Here is a 22,500-nt window from a genome sequence, read left to right as displayed (position 1 = left end):
CCTTTACATAAACTCTTCCTTCCTCTCCAGAGTTCGTGACTTGATAAAGTCTACTCCGTGGGCGAAACGTTGCTAATAAAGGCTCATATACTGCATTCAGGTCTCCTGTATCATCGTTTACCATTATTACTGCCATGGTTTGAAACCCATTTAGAATAGCACATTCCCATTACTGCCATGGTTTGAAATCCATTTAGAATAGCACATTCCCATTACTGCCATGGTTTGAAATCCATTTAGAAGAGCACAAATCTATTACTGCCATGGTTTGAAACCCATTTAGAAGAGCACATTCCCATTACTGTCATGGTTGGAAACCCATTTAGAAGAGTTCAATTAATTCATCGTTGCAGCATTTAGATTACAAGACGATTAAATACGAGAAATAAAAACAATTGTTTGAGAGTTTCGCTACAGAATCACTCTGTTTCGTTCCCGGTTAAACACGTAACAGCGGAAGTAAATTTTGTCCACTGACGTTATAAAGCCTGTGAAGTGAAATCAATATTTTTTTTTTACTAGGAAGGGTGTGGAATAGTTTACCAGTGGGACATATGTGCAGCACTTAGTGTTGCGTGTAGATAAGTGTGGCACATACCTATGTGCGACATTCACTTATCTAAATACAATACTTATGATCAAGACTCATTTAAGTGTTGCATTTAGATGAGTGTTGCACGTAGATGAGTGTTGCACGTAGATGAGTGTTGCACGTAGATGAGTGTTGCACGTAGATGAGTGTTGCACGTAGATGAGTGTTGCACGTAGATGAGTGTTGCACGTAGATGAGTGTTGCACGTAGATGAGTGTTGCACGTAGATGAGTGTTGCACGTAGATGAGTGTTGCACATAGATGAGTGTTGCACTTAGATGAGTGTTGCACTTAGATGAGTGTTGCATTTAGATGAGTGTTGCATTTAGATGAGTGTTGCATTTAGATGAGTGTTGCATTTAGATGAGTGTTGCATTTAGATGAGTGTTGCATTTAGATGAGTGTTGCATTTAGATGAGTGTTGCACGTAGATGAGTGTTGCATTTAGATGAGTGTTGCATTTAGATGCGTTGCACATAGATGAGTGTTGCATTTAGATGAGTGTTGCATTTAGATGAGTGTTGCATTTAGATGAGTGTTGCATTTAGATGAGTGTTGCATTTAGATGAGTGTTGCACGTAGATGAGTGTTGCACGTAGATGAGTGTTGCATTTAGATGAGTGTTGCACATAGATGAGTGTTGCACATAGATGAGTGTTGCATTTAGATGAGTGTTGCATTTAGATGAGTGTTGCATTTAGATGAGTGTTGCATTTAGATGAGTGTTGCATTTAGATGAGTGTTGCATTTAGATGAGTGTTGCATTTAGATGAGTGTTGCATTTAGATGAGTGTTGCATTTAGATGTGTTGCATTTAGATGAGTGTTGCATTTAGATGAGTGTTGCATTTAGATGAGTGTTGCACATAGATGAGTGTTGCACATAGATGAGTGTTGCACATAGATGAGTGTTGCACATAGATGAGTGTTGCACATAGATGAGTGTTGCACATAGATGAGTGTTGCACATAGATGAGTGTTGCACATAGATGAGTGTTGCACATAGATGAGTGTTGCACGTAGATGAGTGTTGCATTTAGATGAGTGTTGCATTTAGATGAGTGTTGCATTTAGATGAGTGTTGCATTTAGATGAGTGTTGCATTTAGATGAGTGTTGCACGTAGATGAGTGTTGCACGTAGATGAGTGTTGCATTTAGATGAGTGTTGCACATAGATGAGTGTTGCACGTAGATGAGTGTTGCATTTAGATGAGTGTTGCATTTAGATGAGTGTTGCACATAGATGAGTGTTGCACATAGATGAGTGTTGCACATAGATGAGTGTTGCATTTAGATGAGTGTTGCACATAGATGAGTGAGTGTTGCACATAGATGAGTGTTGCACATAGATGAGTGTTGCACATAGATGAGTGTTGCACATAGATGAGTGAGTGTTTCACATAGATGAGTGTTGCACATAGATGAGTTGCACATAGATGAGTGTTGCACATAGATGAGTGTTGCACATAGATGAGTGTTGCACATAGATGAGTGTTGCACATAGATGAGTGTTGCACATAGATGAGTGTTGCACATAGGTAAGTGGAAGTTGCACTAAGATGAGTGTTGCACATGTTTTACTCAGCAACTTGTGGGTTTTGCAGAGTCATTCTGGCCATTTATCCTCCCGAGGCATTTATTCCCAATTAGGGGAGGTATAGTCCTGGCCATTTATCCTCTCGTGGGGCATTTATTCTCAGAGTTATAGACTTCGTTGTTTACCCCCCCCCCAACCTCCGGGCCATTTGTTCTCACCAGAAGCAGCAACTAAGACTATTGGTAAATAAATGGTAATGAAAGTCTTATAAATGTCTTCAAGTACTCTGGATGACTGTTTCCGGTAAGTGTCACGGCGGGTGTAATAAGTTGCACTTCAAGCTTCTCTTGGGGCAACGTTTCGCTCTTTGTACAAAAGAATCGATAAGCGCTAAACTCATGTGGGTCAGCACAAGACCCGGTGGAGGTTTGATACTCCGTCCGCTGAGCGCGAGAGAGATGAGCTTCCTATTTGTACTCGCCTGGATGTAGAGCTTAATCAAGTCATAACTTGATAAAGCTCTACACAGCAAATGACTGTCTTTATAGAAGCTTGTATAACCTGTTGCTTTTCAACTGAGCTTCTAGAGGAACTGTTCTCTTTTTATTAACACTTTTCAACATCAAGGGACGTCTGATGTTACATTATCAAGGGACTTTGATGTTACATTGTCAAGGGACTTCTGATGTTACATTATTAAGGGACTTCTGATGTTACATTATCCAGAGACTTCTGATGTTACATTATCCAGAGACTTCTGATGTTACATTATCAAGGGACCTCTGATGCTATATTACCAAGGGATTTTTCCCGAAGATAGTCATTATTCAGGGATTACACATAATTATTGTTAATTATAAATGGAAAATTTTGCTGTTCGTTGGGAATCTTTCCTGATGGTTGAGATGATTATTTTCTTTTTTTAGGCGTGGTAATGGTTGATTTAAGTTTAACTGGCATGCAAATATTGTAGGCCTATGGGTAGGTAGGTTCGCCAGGACGGATCCTGGCCCGGGTCTACACCGTGCGGTGAGCCGCCAGTCTATAAGTCTAGTTACATTGTGTGTCCGTTATCTGTAGGCTTGCTACCTCTGCCCACCTATAATTGATCTGTAGGCTTGTTGCCTTTGTTCATCCATGATTGATGCGCCTTTTAAGTATTGTCGCCATTTAATGAAGGCTACATAAGGATAAATATGAGATGGAGGATATTTGACTTGTTGACTTGTGGAGATCCTCGTCTGTAAGTAGAGGTGTAGGGAGAGTCAGGCTGGTGGGCCTTGATGTTCACTCTGTGTATGTCTGTGTCACAAATAACCCACATATAGGAGGAAGGAGCTGAAGACGACGTTTCGGTCCGACCTGAACCATTGACAAGTCACGCAAGTCGGACCGAAACATCGTCATAAGCTTCTTTCTCCTATGTGCGGGCTATTAGTGTATTGTTCCAGTCAAGGTGTTGTGCCTTTTTTGTTCTTTAAGTCTATCTTCATCTAATTATCGATTTGAGTTGGGGAGAGAAAGAGAGAGAGAGACAGAGTAGACAGACACACACAAAGACACAGACACACACAGACAGACAGACACACAAAGACAGACAGACACACACACACACACACACACACACACACACACACACACACACACACACACACACACACACACACACACACACACACACACACACACACACACACACACACACACACACGAGGCCAGGATCTAGGACTCGACCCCTGCAACCTCAACTAGGTGAGTACAGACACACACACACACACAGACAAGTCCTAGCGCCAGTGTTAGCAAGAGAGATTACCTATTTATAGAGGAGCAGAACATGGCTCGTCTTGCTTCGTCTTTAGTGTTATTATTGGCATTTTTAATATCTTTTCCCCAACATTGTATCCACAAGAGTAAACTAATTTAACTAACTTCAAGACACCTGTTTAATGTTGGGTGAACAGAGGCATCAGGTGTAAGGAAACTTAGCCGAATGCCGTCTCTCCTTTCCTTCGATCTCAGTCGTAATCTTTGTGTGTGTGTGTGTGTGTGTGTGTGTGTGTGTGTGTGTGTGTGTGTGTGTGTGTGTGTGTGTGTGTGTGTGTGTGTGTGTGTGTGAAATTCAACAGTTCGAGTGTGTCTGCAACGCACTGTGTCCACAGCAGCGTTGCTGGTGTAAGCTCTTAATTCAGTATAATTTGCGTCAGCTGGAGGCAGACAGACGATGGTGCAGCGTCTGCTGGTGTATTTTGTTTTCCAGACAGACATGAGGGGTTAGGTTCTGGTCTCTGCCACTTCTCTTTTCACCTCTGTCCCCTTTCCCCTCTCCCTCACCTCTGCTTCCCCTCACACACACAACCAGGCAGGGGATTGGTCTCTCCTCCCGTCCCCCTTTCCTTCACGTCACTCCTGACCAGACAGGGGATAAGTCTGCATCACCTTTACTCGTGACCAGACAGAAGGCTCATCTCTGGCCCCTTGACCCTCATCCTCTCAAACACTACTTTGATTACCTTCTGGAACAAAGGGGTATGGAGGGGAGGGGGAGTAATATTAACCCCTACCACATTTTTATCATTTTATAGTAATAGTAGTATTTACAGGTGTTTTCAGCTTGTTGACAGTTTGGTGGTGGTGGTGGCAGCACCGACGAGCCGTCAGACTTGTTTCTCAGAACCATCAGACAGTCCACTCTGAGAAATGGTATGGTCACACCGACAAGATGTGGAAAAGACATATGTACAGTTCATGACATTAGTTAGAGGAAACGTTTCGGCACGAGGGGCTTCTTCAGTCCTTGTGGCGAGACGTTTCCCTTAATAAATGTCCCGAATTGCACGTAAGTGTCCTTTTCCACAGTCCACTCGGGCTTCACCAGTCACAAACGTCCAGATATGAACATTGCCCGTTTCCTCTCAGCCTCTCCCGGAGTATACATGGAGAGCAGTTCGGGGGTCAACGACCCCGCGGCCCGGTCTGAGACCAGGCCTCGTGGTGGATCAGGGTCTGATCAACCAGGCTGTTACTGCTGGCCTCACGTAAACCGACGTACGAACCACAGCCCGGCTGATCAGGTACAGACTTTATGCCTGTCCAGCACCACCTTGAAGACAGACAGACGGGTCTGTCTGCCTCTCGTTGCCAGACTTTGGTTGGTTAATGGGGTTTAAAATATATGATATAATTGGTTGAAAAAGCCGACAAGAATGAGGTATTTGTCCATCATTTGTGAATGTTTATTGAGGAAACGTTTCGCCAACCAGTGGCGTCTTGAGTCCAATATAGAGAAGAACGGTGGAAGATGAGGAGTGAGTTTGAGGTAATCAACTACAGGCTGAGGGACTGATTATCTGAAGCTTCTCATCTCCCACCGTTCTTTTCTGTGTTGGACTGAAGAATTCACTGGCTGGCGAAACATTGCCAAATGATGCAAAAGTATTTGTCTTCATAACCTATGAACTATATGAGGGTTACCAAGACTAAATGTCGCTTCTGCACCAAGAGTCAAGACTGTAATCCCTTAATTAAGGATTAAACTTCTCAGTGTATCTTTCCTACTTTTTTATCTTAGTTTATTTGTTGATCAGTATGATTTATAGGCTGATGTAAACTAGCCTATATTATCTTAAAATATAGATGGGGGAATTTCAAAAATTGGGAGCATTATCATAATGGTGTTGGTTACTACGTTGAAAATGCGACGTTATAACTTGATAGGTTGTACCACTTCAGCTAGACACTGGTCACACCCCAGCTAGACACCAGCCTCACCCCAGCTAGACACCAGCCTCACCCCCAGCTAGACACCAGCATCACCCCCAGCTAGACACCAGCCTCACCCCAGCTAGACACCAGCCTCACCCCAGCTAGACACCAGCCTCACCCCAGCTAGACACCAGCCTCACCCCCAGCAAGACACCAGCCTCACCCCCAGCAAGACACCAGCCTCACCCCCAGCAAATCACCAGCCTCACCCCCAGCTAGACACCAGCCTCACCCCTAGCTAGACACCAGCCTCACCCCCAGCAAGACACCAGCCTCACCCCCAGCAAGACACCAGCCTCACCCCCAGCAAGACACCAGCCTCACCCCCAGCAAGACACCAGCTAGACACCAGCCTCACCCCCAGCAAGACACCAGCCTCACCCCAGCTAGACACCAGCCTCACCCCAGCTAGACAAGCCTCCAACTACGCAGACATTTGAAATAGCCTCATATAGATTGCTGCAGACGTGGGAGAGTGTAACACTGTGGGAGACGTGGTGAGAGAGCCAGATATTTCATAGTATGGGAGGGTTGAGAAAGTGGAGAAGTGTAAGGGAAAGGATAAATGATGGTATGAAAGGGTTACGAGGTGGGGAAGTATATAGCATGGTGTGGGAGGGTTGAGAGATGTAATGGGAGTATAGGGGAGGAATATTTGATATGGGAGGGTTGCGTAATGCGGGAAAGTGTGAGGGGAAGATTTTTGATGGGGTGGAAGGTTTGAGTGATGGACGACGGTCATCTGATGGTATGGGAGAATGGACGTATTGAGGATGGAAGAAATGGGAGGGTGGATGTATTCAGGATGGAAGAAATGGGAGGAAGGGTGCATTCAGGGTGGAAGAGTTGGCAGGATGGGTGTATTCAGGGTGGAAGAAATGGGAGGATGGGTGTATTCAGGGTGGAAGAAATGGTAGGGTGAATGTATTCAGGGTGGAAGAAATGGGAGGATGAGTGTATTCAGGGTGGAAGAAATGGTAGGGTGGACGCATTCAGGGTGGAAGGAATGGGAGGATGGGTGTATTCAGGGTGGATGAAATGGGTGGATGGGTGTATTCAGGGTGGAAGAAATGGTAGGGTGGAGAGAAGGGAAGGGGATGTATAGAGTGGGAATAAACGAGCGTAAGATGTTGGAAGGTGGAGGTGATAAACGAGGTCGTTGACTCTGAAACTGAAAATAAATGGAAGTGCAGTGAGTGGAAATTAAGGCGATGGTGAAGGAGTGTAGGTGATGGAGTGCATGTGATAAAGTTTGCCTGGAGTGAACACTGGAGTGCAGGGGGGAGTGTAGATGCACTCTTAGGTAAATACACCACACTGTTAGCTCAGGAAAACCAAACGTAATATTCCACCAGCCAGCCAAACTCTGTCTCTGTATGTCTGTCTGTCTGTCTGTCTGTCTGTCTCTCTCTCTCTCTCTCTCTCTCTCTCTCTCTCTCTCTCTCTCTCTCTCTCTCTCTCTCTCTCTCTCTCTCTCTGTTATGTTCACTCACAATATGAGTGACACTGACCAATACTGTCTTTATGGTGGTATGTTCACTCCCAGTTTGAGTGGCACTGCCCAGTACGTATAAGAGGGCAGCCCAACCTTCAAGGTAACGTGCGTGTGGATGTGAACGCTCAACAACCTCGGCTCACACACAGAAGGACCGGGGTTCGATCACTGTACGAGTGGAAACGTTAGGCATGTGTCCTTGTACCTACTGCCCTAGTTCACTTAGCAGTAACTAGGTACCTGGGTGTTAGCCGACTAGTGTGGGTTGCATCCCGGGGGAGATAATTATATGACCCCAGTGAAAATAAGCCAGTTGGAAGACAATGGCTTATTAACGCTGGGTTAACCCAGGTTATTAACCACGTGGATCAATAAACCTGGTTAATAAGCTTAAGGGTTAATAATCCTATGTTGTGTTACCTAATATCTCTCGGTGCTAGATGTAGACCTCGGGTCTATGTCATTTCGTTATTTTCTCTTGATTATGCCTGAAAATTCGTTAATATACTTTAATTTAACCCGTTGATTTTTTGTTCATGTATAACTCGTGTAGAAATCAAGTGTAGTGCGTGCGACATTATCCTTCCTGTTAAGTAAAAGGACACAAGTGCAACTAATATGACATTTTATTGTGGCAACGTTTCGCTCTCCAGGAGCTCTATCAAGCCGGCTTGATAAAACTCCTGGAGAGCGAAACGTTGCCACAATAAAATGTCACATTAGTTGCATTTGTGTCCTTTTACTTAAGTTATTGATGACCCCTCTCGATCGTTAATTACCACCACCACTTCAACAAATTAGTAGTAGTCACTGTTAGATTCTCAGTCATTAGTCAGCAAGCAGCATCCTCCACCATGACCACACACTGTATCTGTGTTTTGCATTATCATAAGATTAGCAGCAGTTCTGATTATGTGATGATTTACGTATTTTAACAAAAAAAATGAGGTATGTCAGAAACGTCTTCACACTACCATAAATAGTCAAAATATGCATTAATACAACATTTTAGTATATTTTTTCTCGATTGTTTAATGTTTCACGTATTTTGAAAAAATCTTAAGATTTTTGACATGGCTGTATATTGAGAGGTTCAGAGAGGTGGGTGGACGTAGATATATAAATAACCGGTATGTAGGAGAAAAAAGAGCTAATGACGACGTTTCGATCCGATTTGAACCATTTATAAGTCAGACTAACACACGAGAGTGAGGGAGCCAATATATATAGCAGTGGGGGACAGGGACGGGACAAAGAGATTAAGAAAGAAGTGGATAAGTGGTAGACGTAATGCTGGTAGTGGTAGTAATAAGTAAGGGGGAGTAATGGTAGTGACACAAGAGACAGAAAGGGGAGTAAAGCAAGGCAATAGTAGTAGATAAAGATTAGAGAGATACTCAAAAGAGATACACAGCCCCATAATATACTGAACCGAGGGATTTGGGTGGCAGTGTAGAATCAACCCAGTGAAAGTAGGAGCACCATGGGAACAATAAGAGAACACTGCGTCATCATCCTTGGGTCTCGACTTTTCAACCTGGTATCAGTTGATACCTGAAATATTTCCAGAAATGTAGAAGTTATAAAGAGGAAAATGGATCACTGCCTCAGCTAAGTGGCAAACCAACCAGGCTGTGGTGGATATGTGAGCCAACGGGCCGTTAACAGCAAAAGCTTGGTTGAACAGGCAATAGAGAGTGCAATTTGTACCCAGGCCGGGATGTGAGGGTTGAAAATCACTTAAAACAGGTTATCGGTATAACTGGTATACGTGGTATCCAGATATATATGCAGATATATATCCGCCTGCTCTGTCTCTCTTACTAGATGAGAATGATAAGAGTCAGTACACTCTTGTTTCAACACTGAATGCTGAAGAATTTATTACCAGGTTGATGTCAGTCATTGTTTGGTGCATTGCAGATGTAATATTTGTCGTTTGTTGGTTTATTCGTTATTCGTCCCGCCCTTGTGGCGGGACCATGGCAGCAGCGACCACTGGCACTGTGAAGAAGTAACAATTCTGGCTGACCTACTCCGTCAGTGGCTTGCGTGGGAAGTGATAAGGTTATATCCTGACAGCTGTGATACCTCACAGCTCGCCTGGCTTCCTGTTTGGTCGTAACATGACCTGTCACACTAGCATGTGTAGTGACATATTCACTAAAATTTACACCTATTAAGCACCTCGCTACACACACACAACAGTAATAATACTAATATGTGTATATATATATATATAATATATATATATATATATATATATATATATATATATATATATATATATAATATATATATATATATATATATATAGTATATATATATATATAATATATATATATATAGATATATATATATTATATATATATATATATATATATATATATATATATATATATAATATGCCGTTTATGTTTCGCCTGTTCTTGCGAATTCCTAGCATATATATGTGTGTGTGTGTGTGTGTGTGTTTCGCATATTTAATTATCTTCTTCGTTACGGGTGGAAACATTCGGGCGTGTTTCCTTAAGACATCTGCTGTCCCTCTTCACCTATCCGTAAATTGGTACCTGGGGACAAAATTAACCTGATTTGTCCGAAATACTCTGCATAACGAGGGGCATTTTATACAGTATGTCACTGATGTCAGCTAAGACCTGTATTCCTTGTACATATACTTGTAGAAACAAAATTATTAATACATAACAGTATTAATACTATGTGTGTTTCACATATTTGTTACCGAAGCAATAGCTTTAATAATCTTTTTACTCATGTACAAGTTGACTTTTTCTACCATATGTACCACTACTACTACCATTACTACTACCACTACTACTACCACTACTACTACTACTACTACTACTACTACTACTACCACTACTACTACCACCACTACTACTACTACTACTACTACTACTACCACTACTACTACTACTACCACTACTACTACTACTACCACTACTACTACTGCTACTACCACCACCACCTCCACTAGTATTAAAACTACTACACCTAACACAAAGCCTATATGTACCCTCCGTGTCCATGTATTGTTTATAACAGCTTGACGAAGCACCTGCAGAGCGAAACGTTGCCACAAAATGTTACAATAGTTGCACTTGTGTGCTTTTTCCTAATAAGTTATAAGCTCTGTATGAAATTGATAAAGCCACTGGTTGGCGAAACGTTTTGCGAGTGAAGATATCCAGGTGTTGCACATGTGTCTAATTCATCACGATTTGTCTGGAACCACGCAAAAATCACTCGGGAAGTACTCTCCCAGTGTAACTCAAGGGCAGGAATCGGTATATATTCATACACACTCAAGGACAGGAATCGGTATATATTCATACACACTGGGGACCGGGCGGCTGTTTGCCTAACCTAAACGGTAATTACCTTCCTTCCCAGATTTTTGATTGCCTCATTAGCCATTCGGTACGCTCTTCCTGGTGCCCCAACCTGTTCCTAAGCAGTGCTGAACTCTGTGTTGGCGCTCTACACTTAGTGCTACTGTGTGCTTCTAGTGCTACTATGTACTTTTAGTGCTATGTACTAGTGCTACTTATAGTTTGCTATATACTAGTGCCACTGTATATTTTAGTGTTATATACTAGTGCCACTGTATAGTTTTAGTGCTATATACTAGTGCCACTGTATATTTTAGTGTTATATACTAGTGCCACTGTATAGTTTTAGTGCTATATACTAGTGCCACTGTATATTTTAGTGTTATATACTAGTGTTATTGTGTACTTCTAGTACTTTTATAAGCAACTAACTCAGTTCATTATAGTACACGCGAAACTTTTTTTTTACAGTAAAATCTAAACTTTTCACGACAAAACTTTGTTTACATGATAAAACCTTGTGGTGTTTACATAAAACCTTGTGGTGTTTACATGATAAAACCTTGTGGTGCTTACATAAAACCTTGTGGTGTTTACATGATAAAACCTTGTGGTGTTTACATAAAACCTTGTGGTGTTTACATGATAAAACCTTGTGGTGCTTACATAAAACCTTGTGGTGTTTACATGATAAAACCTTGTGGTGCTTACATAAAACCTTGTGGTGTTTACATGATAAAACCTTGTGGTGCTTACATAAAACCTTGTGGTGTTTACATGATAAAACCTTGTGGTGCTTACATAAAACCTTGTGGTGTTTACATGATAAAACCTTGTGGTGCTTACATAAAACCTTGTGGTGTTTACATGATAAAACCTTGTGGTGTTTACATGATAAAACCTTGTGGTGCTTACATAAAACCTTGTGGTGTTTACATGATAAAACCTTGTGGTGCTTACATAAAACCTTGTGGTGTTTACATGATAAAACCTTGTGGTGTTTACATAAAACCTTGTGGTGTTTACATGATAAAACCTTGAGGTGTTTACATGATAAAACCTTGAGGTGTTTACATAAAACCTTGAGGTGTTTACATGATAAAACCTTGATGTGTTTACATGATAAAACCTTGTGGTATTTACATGATAAAACCTTGAGGTGTTTACATAAAACCTTGAGGTGTTTACATGATAAAACCTTAAGGTGTTTACATGATAAAACCTTGAGGTGTTTACATGATAAAACCTTGATGTGTTTACATGATAAAACCTTGTGGTGTTTACATAAAACCTTGAGGTGTTTACATGATAAAACCTTGTGGTGTTTACATGATAAAACCTTGAGGTGTTTACATGATAAAACCTTGAGGTGTTTACATGATAAAACCTTGAGGTGTTTACATAATAAAACCTTGTGGTGTTTACATAAAACCTTGTGGTGCTTACATAATAAAACCTTGTGTTTACATAATAAAACCTTGTAGTGTTTACATAAAACCTTGTGGTGTTTACATGATAAAACCTTACGTTTCGTGAGTCATTTACTTGTCTACTCGTTGGTTGTCTTTTCTACCACTAACCCATAAATTGGAGATTAACCTAAGCTAAGTTTCGTTCCATTCTGGGCCATTACCAGATCCAAGATGCTAATTTGTCAAATGTCTGGAGACTACTACCATCCACTAATACTTCTACCGTCCTGATGATTCCGCTGTCATCAGGAAGGATGGTCATAGCTTTCCCTGGTGTCACTTATACCATCCTGATGATTCCGCTGTCATCAGGAAGGATGGTCATAGCTTTCCCTGGTGTCACTTCTACTATCCTGATGATTCCGTTGTCATCAGGAAGGATGGTCATAGCTTTCCCTGGTGTCACTTACACCATCCTGATGATTCCGCTGTCATCAGGAAAGATGGTCATAGCTTTCCCTGGTGTCACTTACACCATCCTGATGATTCCGCTGTCATCAGGAAAGATGGTCATAGCTTTCCCTGGTGTCACTTACACCATCCTGATGATTCCGCTGTCATCAGGAAAGATGGTCATAGCTTTCCCTGGTGTCACTTCTACCGTCCTGATGATTCCGCAGTCATCAGGAAGGATGGTCATAGCTTTCCCTGGTGTCACTGATACATCACAGGGAAATTATCAGTCACTGTATCACACAGAATATCTTGCTCGACTGAATGAGATACCTTGTTTGTAGTGGTTGTTGGGGTGGCTTCTGTGTAGACCCTGCTAAGTACTGCACAATAAACGTGTGTACATAATAAGAACATAAGAACGAAGGAACACTGCAGCAGGCCTACTGGCCCATGCGAGGCAAGTCCAAGTCTCCTACCGGCTTAAGCCAATGCACCCAACCTAGTCAGGTCAGGTCACATTGACTTAAGGGAGGAACACGGCAACCGACCTGGTAGCACAAGCTATCAGGTCCAACTCACATCCACTCATGTATTTATCCAACCTATTTTTAAAGCTACACAACGTTCTGGCCTCTATAACTGTACTCGGGAGTTTGTTCCACTCATCCACAACTCTATTACCAAACCAGTACTTTCCTATATCCTTCCTGAATCTGAATTTTTCCAACTTAAAACCATTGCTGCGAGTCCTGTCTAGGCTAGATATTTTCAGCACACTATTTACATCCCCTTTATTTATTCCTGTCTTCCATTTATACACCTCAATCATATCTCCCCTAATTCTACGTCTTTCTAGAGAGTGCAGATTCAGGGCCCTTAGTCTATCCTCATAGGAAAGGTTTCTGATTCATGGGATCAACTTTGTCATCCTCCTTTGTACATTTTCCAGAGCATTTATATCCATTCTGTAATACGGTGACCAAAACTGTGCAGCATAATCTAAATGAGGCCTAGCCAAGGATGTATAGAGTTGAAGAACAACCTGAGGACTCCTATTATTTATGCTTCTTGATATGAAGCCAAGGATTCTATTAGCTTTATTGCGAACACTTATGCACTGTTGTCTTGGTTTCAGATTACTGCTAACCAGAACTCCTAAATCTTTTTCGCAATCCGTAATATTAAGATCTACATTATTTAGTTTATATGTGGCATGGTTATTGTCCTGTCCAACATTTAGAACTTTGCATTTGTCTATATTAAACTGCATCTGCCACTTCTCCGACCACTGCATCAGTCTATTCAAATCTTCCTGAGTGCTCTAATGTCCTCGTCAGAATGAATTCGACGGCCTATTTTGGTGTCATCGGCAAACTTGCTGATGTCGCTCTTTATGCCCTAATCTATGTCGTTTATGTAGATTGTGAACAGCAGGGGGCCCAACACTGACCCCTGTGGAACACTGCTCGTGACGCTTCCCCACTCTGATTTCTCCCCATTTATGCAAACTCTCTGCTGCCTATTTGTCAACCATGCCTCTATACAGGAAAAAATTTCTCCTATTCCATGTGCCTTAATTTTCCTCAATAGTCTGTGATGTGGGACCCTGTCAAAAGCCTTACTGAAGTCCATATACACAATATCATATCCATTACCATGATCTACCTCCTCAAATACCTTAGTGAAAAAAGTTAATAAATTCGTAAGGCAGGAACGCCCCTTTGTAAAACCATGCTGAGATTCGTTGATTAATTTATGCTTTTCAAGGTGGCTACGAACTGCCTCGGCAATTATTGATTCCATAAATTTTCCCACTATGGAGGTTAGGCTTATTGGTCTATAGTTCGAAGCTAAGGACCTGTCACCTGCTTTGAAAAATAGGTATCACATTTGCCATTTTCCACTTATCTGGCACCATGCCAGTTTGTAGTGATATGTTGAAAAGATTAGCCAAAGGTTTGCTAAGCTCCTCTTTACATTCCTTTAGAACCCTTGCATACAGTTCATCAGGGCCTGGGGATTTGTTAGGTTTTAATTTATCTATTTGCCTAAGGACCATGTCACTTGTGACCCTAATCGTGCAGAGTTTATTATCGTCCTGTTCTACATAATTTATCATTTCTGGAATATCGCTGGTATCCTCCTGTGTAAAAACTGAGAGGAAGTATGTGTTAAAAATTCTACACATTTCCTTATCACTGTCAGTGAGCTGACCCGAGGAACTTTTGAGTGGGCCTATCTTGTCCCTGATCTTACTTCTGTATACCTGAAAGAATCCTTTTGGGTTAGTCTTCGGTTCTCTTGCAACTTTAACCTCATAATCTCTTTTTGCTTTTCTAATTCCCTTTTTTATTTCTCTCTTTAACTGAATATATCGATTTCTTAATTGCCCCTCTCCTCTTTTGATTTGCCTATATATGCCTCTCTTTTGACCAATCAGATATTTTAATCTATTGTTCATCCATTTAGGATCATTTTTGTTTGATCTGATTTCCCTATTTGGAACATAATTTGACTGAGCAGCTAGAACTATGCCCTGGAAAGCGTCATATCTGCAACCATCACCACCTACCTGACCCTTAGTCAGGTCATTCCAGTTCAGCCCACCTAAGTAATTTTTCTGTCCTATGAAATCAGCCAAGCGAAAGTCAGGGACGGAGACTTGATTGCCATTATTAGGGGAATTCTATGATATATTAAAACTGAGTGATTTGTGATCACTTTCCCCAAGCTCATCATTAACCTCAAGATTATTAATTAGTGTTTCCCTACTGGCAAGAACCAAGTCAAGGAGGTTATTTCCCCTAGTTGGCTCTGTCACAAACTGTTTTAAAAAAACAAACCTGGATCGTATCAAGAAAGCCACCTGACTCTAAATTTCCTGTCAAATTGCTCCAGTCAATCTGTCTATAGTTGTAATCTCCCATTAGCACAACATTTTCGTATGTAGATGCCTTACGAATTTCGTCCCATAGAAGTTTACTGCACTCCCTATCAAGATTTGGGGCCCTGAAATCACAGGGGGAGGGGGATGCCACAATTTGTATAATATAACCTGTGTTGGTTTGTTAGGTAAAAGGACACAAGTGCAACTAATGCTACATTTCATTGTGGCAACTTTTCGCTCTCCAGGATCTTTGTAACGGCTTGACAAAGTTCCTGGAGAGCGAAACGTTGCCATAGTAAAATGTCGCATTGTGTTTATTTACGTTAATAGTTTGTTAGTAAAAATAACTAATAGGGTTTGTGTAACGACAAACAGTCGTTGACACAACTTGTTTGTTGGATTAAATTTACAGTATAATTATTACAAGAAGGGCGTATGTAGTGCGGCAGAGTTTGTCTGTATGTCTGTCTTTGTCAGTCTTTCTGTCAACTTAATTCCTTTTGTTTAGAGAATTTTCGATCTGGTAATTTATGTGATGCATCTACGTGATAAAGAACAAAAAGGCACAATAGCCTGACTGTAGCAATACATTGTCGCTTGTAAATGGTCCAAGTCAGACCGAAACGTCTTCGTAAGCTCCTCTCTGTGTGCGGGTTATTTGTGATACATCTACGTGATGTTCCACCGCTCTTCCCTTGTCTTGCTTTATGTCATAAGACTTTCTCTTACACCAAGGCATTCAGAGAAAAAAATTTGGATATTTTTCATAGGATATTATTTCAAATATGTGTACAGGTATTTGAGAGGGTAAGTCGCCCGTAATTATCTGAATAACGACGATATTGTGGTAAAAACCCTCGGAATTAAATACCAGCTATCTTGCTCACATTCCAAAGTATTTTATCCTCTTTTCCGCTATTCGTTATTGTGTAAAGGTGTTTAGCGCCAGCGGTAATGGCTTATAGTGACCATTAAGAGACTCAGGCGAGTTTATCAGCTGTTACATTTCCTCTTAAACTTGGCAATGTATAGAACCTGTGCCATTGATTTTTCTGGTGGATTTTCTCATCCATGCAGCGAAGTGAAGTATTTGATTATTATGGTGAACTGTATCTCAAAATTTATGTATTTTTATCAATATTATCAAGTCTTTGGACAATTACTGTGTCCTTCAAACATGTGTACCATTTTGAATACACACACACACACACACACACACACACACACACACACACACACACACACACACACACACATATATATATATATATATATATATATATATATATATATATATATATAAAAGATATAGCAGAAATGGTATATTCAAACAGCGTCAAGGAGAAACAAATCTCAGTAATTTTTCATGGAAGCCTCTTTTTTTTTTTTCTTCTCTGAGAGTCCTGCTTCCCACACTTGCACCTTGAGGACCCCTTTGTGTGTGTGTGTACTCGCCTAGTTGTACTCGGTTGTGGTTGCAAGGGTCGATTCATAGCTCCTGGCCCCGCCTCTTCACTGGTCGCTATTGTGTGCGCGCGCGCGCGTGAGAGTGAGCAAGCCATTTCTTAATTTGCATGGATTTTGTGAGATTTAATTCGTACTGTGACAATATAATTTAAACGTGTGGGGGGACAATTTTAGGAATTATGCATGTGGCTGTTTTAGATAATTTGTTAGAGAAATACGAAGGCAGCAGGTGATGTAATAAGTACGCACATGTTGAACATCCCGGGGTAAAGTTTGATTGTAAGTAATATTGTAACTACTGAGTGATGGAGATGTTAGTGAGGTGATGGTACCAACTACTGGTATATACAAGTGATGCTCTGACAGTCTGAGTACTAGAGTAACTAGTGATGTAGTAAGCGATGCTCTGGCTAGATTAATCAAATAATAATATAATGACTACATGTACAAGGTATACAGCCTAGCTAACATTAATGACATTACTTTATAGAAAGCCGCTTATTATGCAGAGCATTTCGGGTAAATTAGGTCAGTTTTGTCCCAGGATGCGACCCACACCAGTCGACTAACACCCAGGTACCCATTTTACTGATGGATAAACATAGACAACCAAGTGTAAAGTAGCACGCCCAATGTTTTTACCCTCGCTGGGAATCGAACCCAGACCCTCACCGCGTGAAAGGAGAGCTTTAGCCACCAGGCTACGGGGCACCGTGATACAAAGGGCTAAGTAACTATTAGGGAGCGAAATAATACATAAGCCAAGGAGCTGGCGCTACTCTTCCCCTGGGTTAAACAGTAATCTCCAAGGGTAAGTGGAGAAGAATCCTTCGTCCGCAAGTCATGCGTGTCGTAAGAGGCGACTAAAATGCCGGGAGCAAGGGGCTAGTAACCCCTTCTGTATAAATTACTAAATATAAAAAGAATAAAAACTTTTTGTTTCCGGGTCACTTTGCCTCGATGGGCGACGACCAATGTGTTAAAATCGTAAATGTCCTGTAACTAGAGGTGTGTTAAGCGATTATTTTGCTTCCCTGTTTCAGGTGTCAAGCTGCGAGTACATGGTGCTGTTGCTGGAGTGCTTCGTCGACCCTGTGGAGGAGTTCGTGCAGGCTTCCAGGGGCACCACCCTGAGGTAGGTGTTCCTCCCGCTGCTAACGTTCCTTACCAGCTGGGTGTGCTATTTTGTTCTGCAGGTTTTAGCACCGTTCTCGGGTAAGTGTAAGAGGCCGCTTCGTTATCTCTTCGCTACTGCCTCGTTAACTCTTAGTTACGGTCTCGTTATCTCTGTTACGACTTCATTGTCTCTGATACTACCTCGTTATCTCTTCGCTACGGCCTCGTTAACTTTCCGTTGCTACCCATTAATGTACCGTTGACTTCTGTAATGTTCTTAGTACTGTTCTCAAGCAGTGTTTGAGCTTCACGTTATTAGTGTTTCGAATTTCTGTTGTGTACTCGTTGTTGAAATCCTTGTTTTTAAAAGATACAAGCTACTAACAGGGTTTTATTGAGGCTGTTTCGCTCACTAAAGAGCTTCAGAAGTCATGATGAAGCCTTACACTGAGCGAAACGTTGTCGCAATCAAAGCTTGTTTTGCAACTTTTTTGTGTACGATTGTCGGCAGGATACTGGGATCATTGAATTTTTACTAAATTCCCGAGGGCTGCACACTGTGGGATAATCCGGTCTAGAATTACCCAGAGAATGTTAGGTATACGGATACAAATGGAACTAATGTGAAATTTTATTATGGCAACGTTTCGCTCCCCAGGTGAGAAGTAGGTGGTGGTAGTACTAGTAATGGTGGTGGTGGTAGTATTAGTAGAAGTGGTAGTTACAGTAGTAGTGGTAGTTACAGTAGTAGTATGAATGGCAGTAGCTCTAGGTTGCTATGTAATGGCAGAGTTTATTGTTTTCAGTAGATACTTTTTCTGACACGACCCGAAGCTGAGGTCAGTGTTCACGTATGGTCATACCTGCCTAAGCTCTTGGGGAAGAAGGAAGATGAGGAGAGTTCATAGAGAAGATTTGAAGGTAGGAAATCGATTCTCTGTTCTCCAAGACGAGTGTACTTCCGTGGTTAGTGAGGTTGAAGGTACCACTGATTCCCCTGCTAATCAAGGTAAGAATATTTTAATAGTAGGCGATTCTCAGGTAAGATATATGGACCGTGCATTTTGTAACAGACAGAAAAGTCAGTGCACCATCCTGGAGCTGGTGTTGATGACATAGTCATCAGGTTGGATAATATTATGGCAGGTAATGGGAACAAGCCTGTCTTAGTGCTGGGGGTAATGACATTGGGAAGGGCAGGAGAGAGGAGCTGCTGGATAAGTACAGGTCAGCCATAGAAGTAGTTAGGTCTAAGGGAGGGATCCCAGTCATATGTAGCATCTTGCCTGGAAAGGGAGTGGACAATGAATAGATGTCTAGGGCAATTGGTATAAATTGCTGGCCAGACAGGTTCTGCAAGGAACTTGCAATCCCGTTCATTGATAACTGGGACCTATTCTTTGACAAACGTGATATGTATGCAAGGGATGGGGTTCATCTCTCTGGGGATGGAGTGGTTGCATTAGCCAATTCAATTGAGAGGGTAATTGATGACTTGTCTAGGAATTTAAACTGATAGATTATAGAGGTATGGGTGTTTGTGGGAAACAATCAGGCTGCAGCATTAGGGTTAAAAACAGCAGTTATTACCGGGATACCTCAGGGATATGTTTAAAAGACAATATTCAAAATAAAGTTGCTAGTAATGGCAAATCAATTGATCAACAAACAAAGAGAGATAGTAGAGGGCAACGAGTGACTAGCTCCCTTAAGGTTTACTATACGAATAGTAGGAGTCTAAGAAATAAGATAGATGAGTTAAGATTACTTGCAAGTGTAGGTAATATAGATACTGTTGGTATAACAGAGACCTGGTTCAACCTGAAAGATAGAGAAATGCCTTCTGAATGCAACATACAGGGTTATAAACTATTCCACACTGATAGGGTCAACAGGAAGGGTGGTGGGGTGGCAATGTCAGAAAAAATTTAAATTGTCTTAGATATGATAAAAGATTAGAAACATCGAACACAGAATCTGTTTGGCTACAGTTTCTCGAGGGACGTGACAAATTAATTTTGGGTGTGATTTATAGCTGTTATGAGACGAAATTCATAAGGCATCTAGATATGAAAATGTTGTGATAGTGGAAGATTTTAACTTTAGACAAATTGATTGGAACAATATGACAGGAAATCTTGAGTCTAGTGACTTTCTTTATACGGTTCAGGATTGCTTTTTAGAACAGGTTGTGACAGAACCAACTAGAGGAAACAATCTGCTTGACTTGGTTCTTGCCAGCAAAGATTCACTAATAATCTTGAGGTTAATGATGAGCTTGGGGAAAGTGATCACAAATCACTTAGTTTCAATATATCATGGAATTGCCCAGATAACTGCAATCAAATCTCTGTCCCAGATTTTCGCTTGGCCGACTTCATGGGACTGAAAAATTACCTGGGTGGGCTAAATTGGGGTGTCCTGACCATGGGTCAGGTAGGTGATCTTGGTTGCCAATATGACGTTTTTCAGAGCATAGTTCTAGCTGCCCAGACAACTTTTGTTCCGAGTAGGGAAATTAGATCTAACAAAAATAATCCCAAATGGATGAACAATAGACTAAAACATCTCATTGGTCAAAAGAGAGGCATATGTAGGCGTCAAAAAAAGGGGATGGGCAGTTAAGAAATCAATATATTCAATTAAAGAGAGAAAGAAAGGAATAAGAAAAGCAAAGAGGGATTATGAGGCTAAGGTCGCAAGGGATTCAAAGACTAACCCAAAAGGGTTCTTTCAGGTATACAGAAGTAAGATTAGGGACAAGACTGACCCACTTAGAGTAACTCTGGTCAGATCACTGACAGTGATAAGGGTATGTGTGAAATTCTCAATACCTACTTCCTCTCAGTTTTCACCCAGGAAAATACTAGTGATATTCCTGAAATAATAGATTATGTAGAACGATTGCGGTAACTAGTGACATGGTCCTCAGACAGATTGAGAAACTAAAACCTAACAAATCCCCAGGTCCTGATGAGCTGTTTGCAAGGGTGTTACAGGAATGTAAAGAGGAACTTAGCATACCTTTGGCTAATCTTTTTAACATATCACTACAAACTGGCACAGTGCATGATAAGTGGAAAATGGCAAATGTAATACCTATTTACAAGGCAGGTGACAGGTTCTTGGCTTCAAACTATAGACCAATAAGCCTTACCTCCATAGTGGGAAAATTTATGGAATCAATAATTGCCGAAGCAATTCGTAGCCATCTTGATAGGCACAGATTGATTAATGAATCTCAACACGGTTTTACAAAGGGGCATTCCTGTCTTACGAATTTACTAACTTTTTCACTAAGGTGTTTGAGGAGGTAGATCATGGTAATGAATATGATATTGTGTATATGGACTTCAGTAAGGCTTTCGATAGAGTTCCACACCAGAGGCTATTGAGGAAACTTAAGGCACACGGAATAGGAGGAGAAATTTTTCCCTGGGTAGAGGCATGGCTGACAAATAGGCAGCAGAGAGTTTGCATAAATGGGGAGAAATCAGAATTGGGCACGTCACAAGCGATGTTCCTCAGGGGTCAGTGTTAGGCCCGTTGTTGTTCACAATTTACATAAACGACATAGATGAGGGAATAAAAACGACATAGATGAGGGAATAAATAGCGACATAAGCAAATTTGCTGTTGACACCAAAATAGGCCGTCCAATTCATTCTAATGAGGACACTAGAGCACTCCAGGATGATTTGAATAGACTGATGCAATGGTCGGAGAAGTGGCAGATGCAGTTTAATATTGACAAATGCAGAGTTCTAAATGTTGGACAGTTAAATAACCATGCCACATATAAACTAAATAATGTAGATCTTAATACTACTGATTGCGAAAAGGATTTAGGATTTCTGGTTAGTAGTAATCTAAAATCAAGACAACAGTGCATCAGTGTTCGCAATAAAGCTAACAGAATTCTTGGCTTCATATCTAGAAGTATAAATAATAGAAGTCCTTAGGTTGTTCTTCAACTCTATATATCCTTGGTTAGGCCTCATTTAGACTATGATGCTCAGTTCTGGTCACCGTATTACAGAATGGATATAAATGCTAAGGAAACCGTAAAGAGGAGGATGACAAAGATGATCCCATGTATCAGAAATCTTCCCTATGAGGATAGACTGAGGGCCCTGAATCTGCACTCTCTCGAAAGGCGTAGAATTAGGGGGAATATGATCGAGGTGTATAAATGGAAAACAGGAATAAATAAAGGGGATGTAAATAGCGTGCTGAAAATTTCCAGCCAAGACTGGACTCGCAGCAATGGTTTCAAGCTGGAAAAATTCAGATTCAGGAAGGATATAGGAAAGCACTGGTTTGGTAATAGAGTTGTGGACGAGTGGAATAAACTCCCGAGTACAATTATTGAGGCTAAAACGTTGTGTAGTTTTAAAAATAGGTTAGATAAATACAT

General features: G+C 41.2%; 1 protein-coding gene across 7 annotated transcripts in view; it reads left to right on the top strand.

The window, feature by feature from the left end:
• The window catches only part of LOC128697766 (pleckstrin homology domain-containing family G member 5), a 1,323,529-nt gene that overhangs the window by 1,028,812 nt on the left and 272,217 nt on the right, over positions 1-22,500 (top strand). For all 7 annotated transcript variants that reach the window (XM_070099656.1, XM_070099655.1, XM_070099658.1 and 4 more), the window contains one exon: positions 18,011-18,102. In XM_070099656.1, coding sequence (XP_069955757.1) covers positions 18,011-18,102 — 92 coding nt within the window. The remainder of the gene's footprint in view (positions 1-18,010; positions 18,103-22,500) is intronic.

Source organism: Cherax quadricarinatus, chromosome 68 (assembly GCF_038502225.1).
Source record: "Cherax quadricarinatus isolate ZL_2023a chromosome 68, ASM3850222v1, whole genome shotgun sequence".
NCBI classification, from domain to species: Eukaryota; Metazoa; Arthropoda; class Malacostraca; order Decapoda; family Parastacidae; genus Cherax; species Cherax quadricarinatus.
Note: the sequence above shows the minus strand (reverse complement) of the source record. Positions and strands in the feature narration are given on the sequence as shown.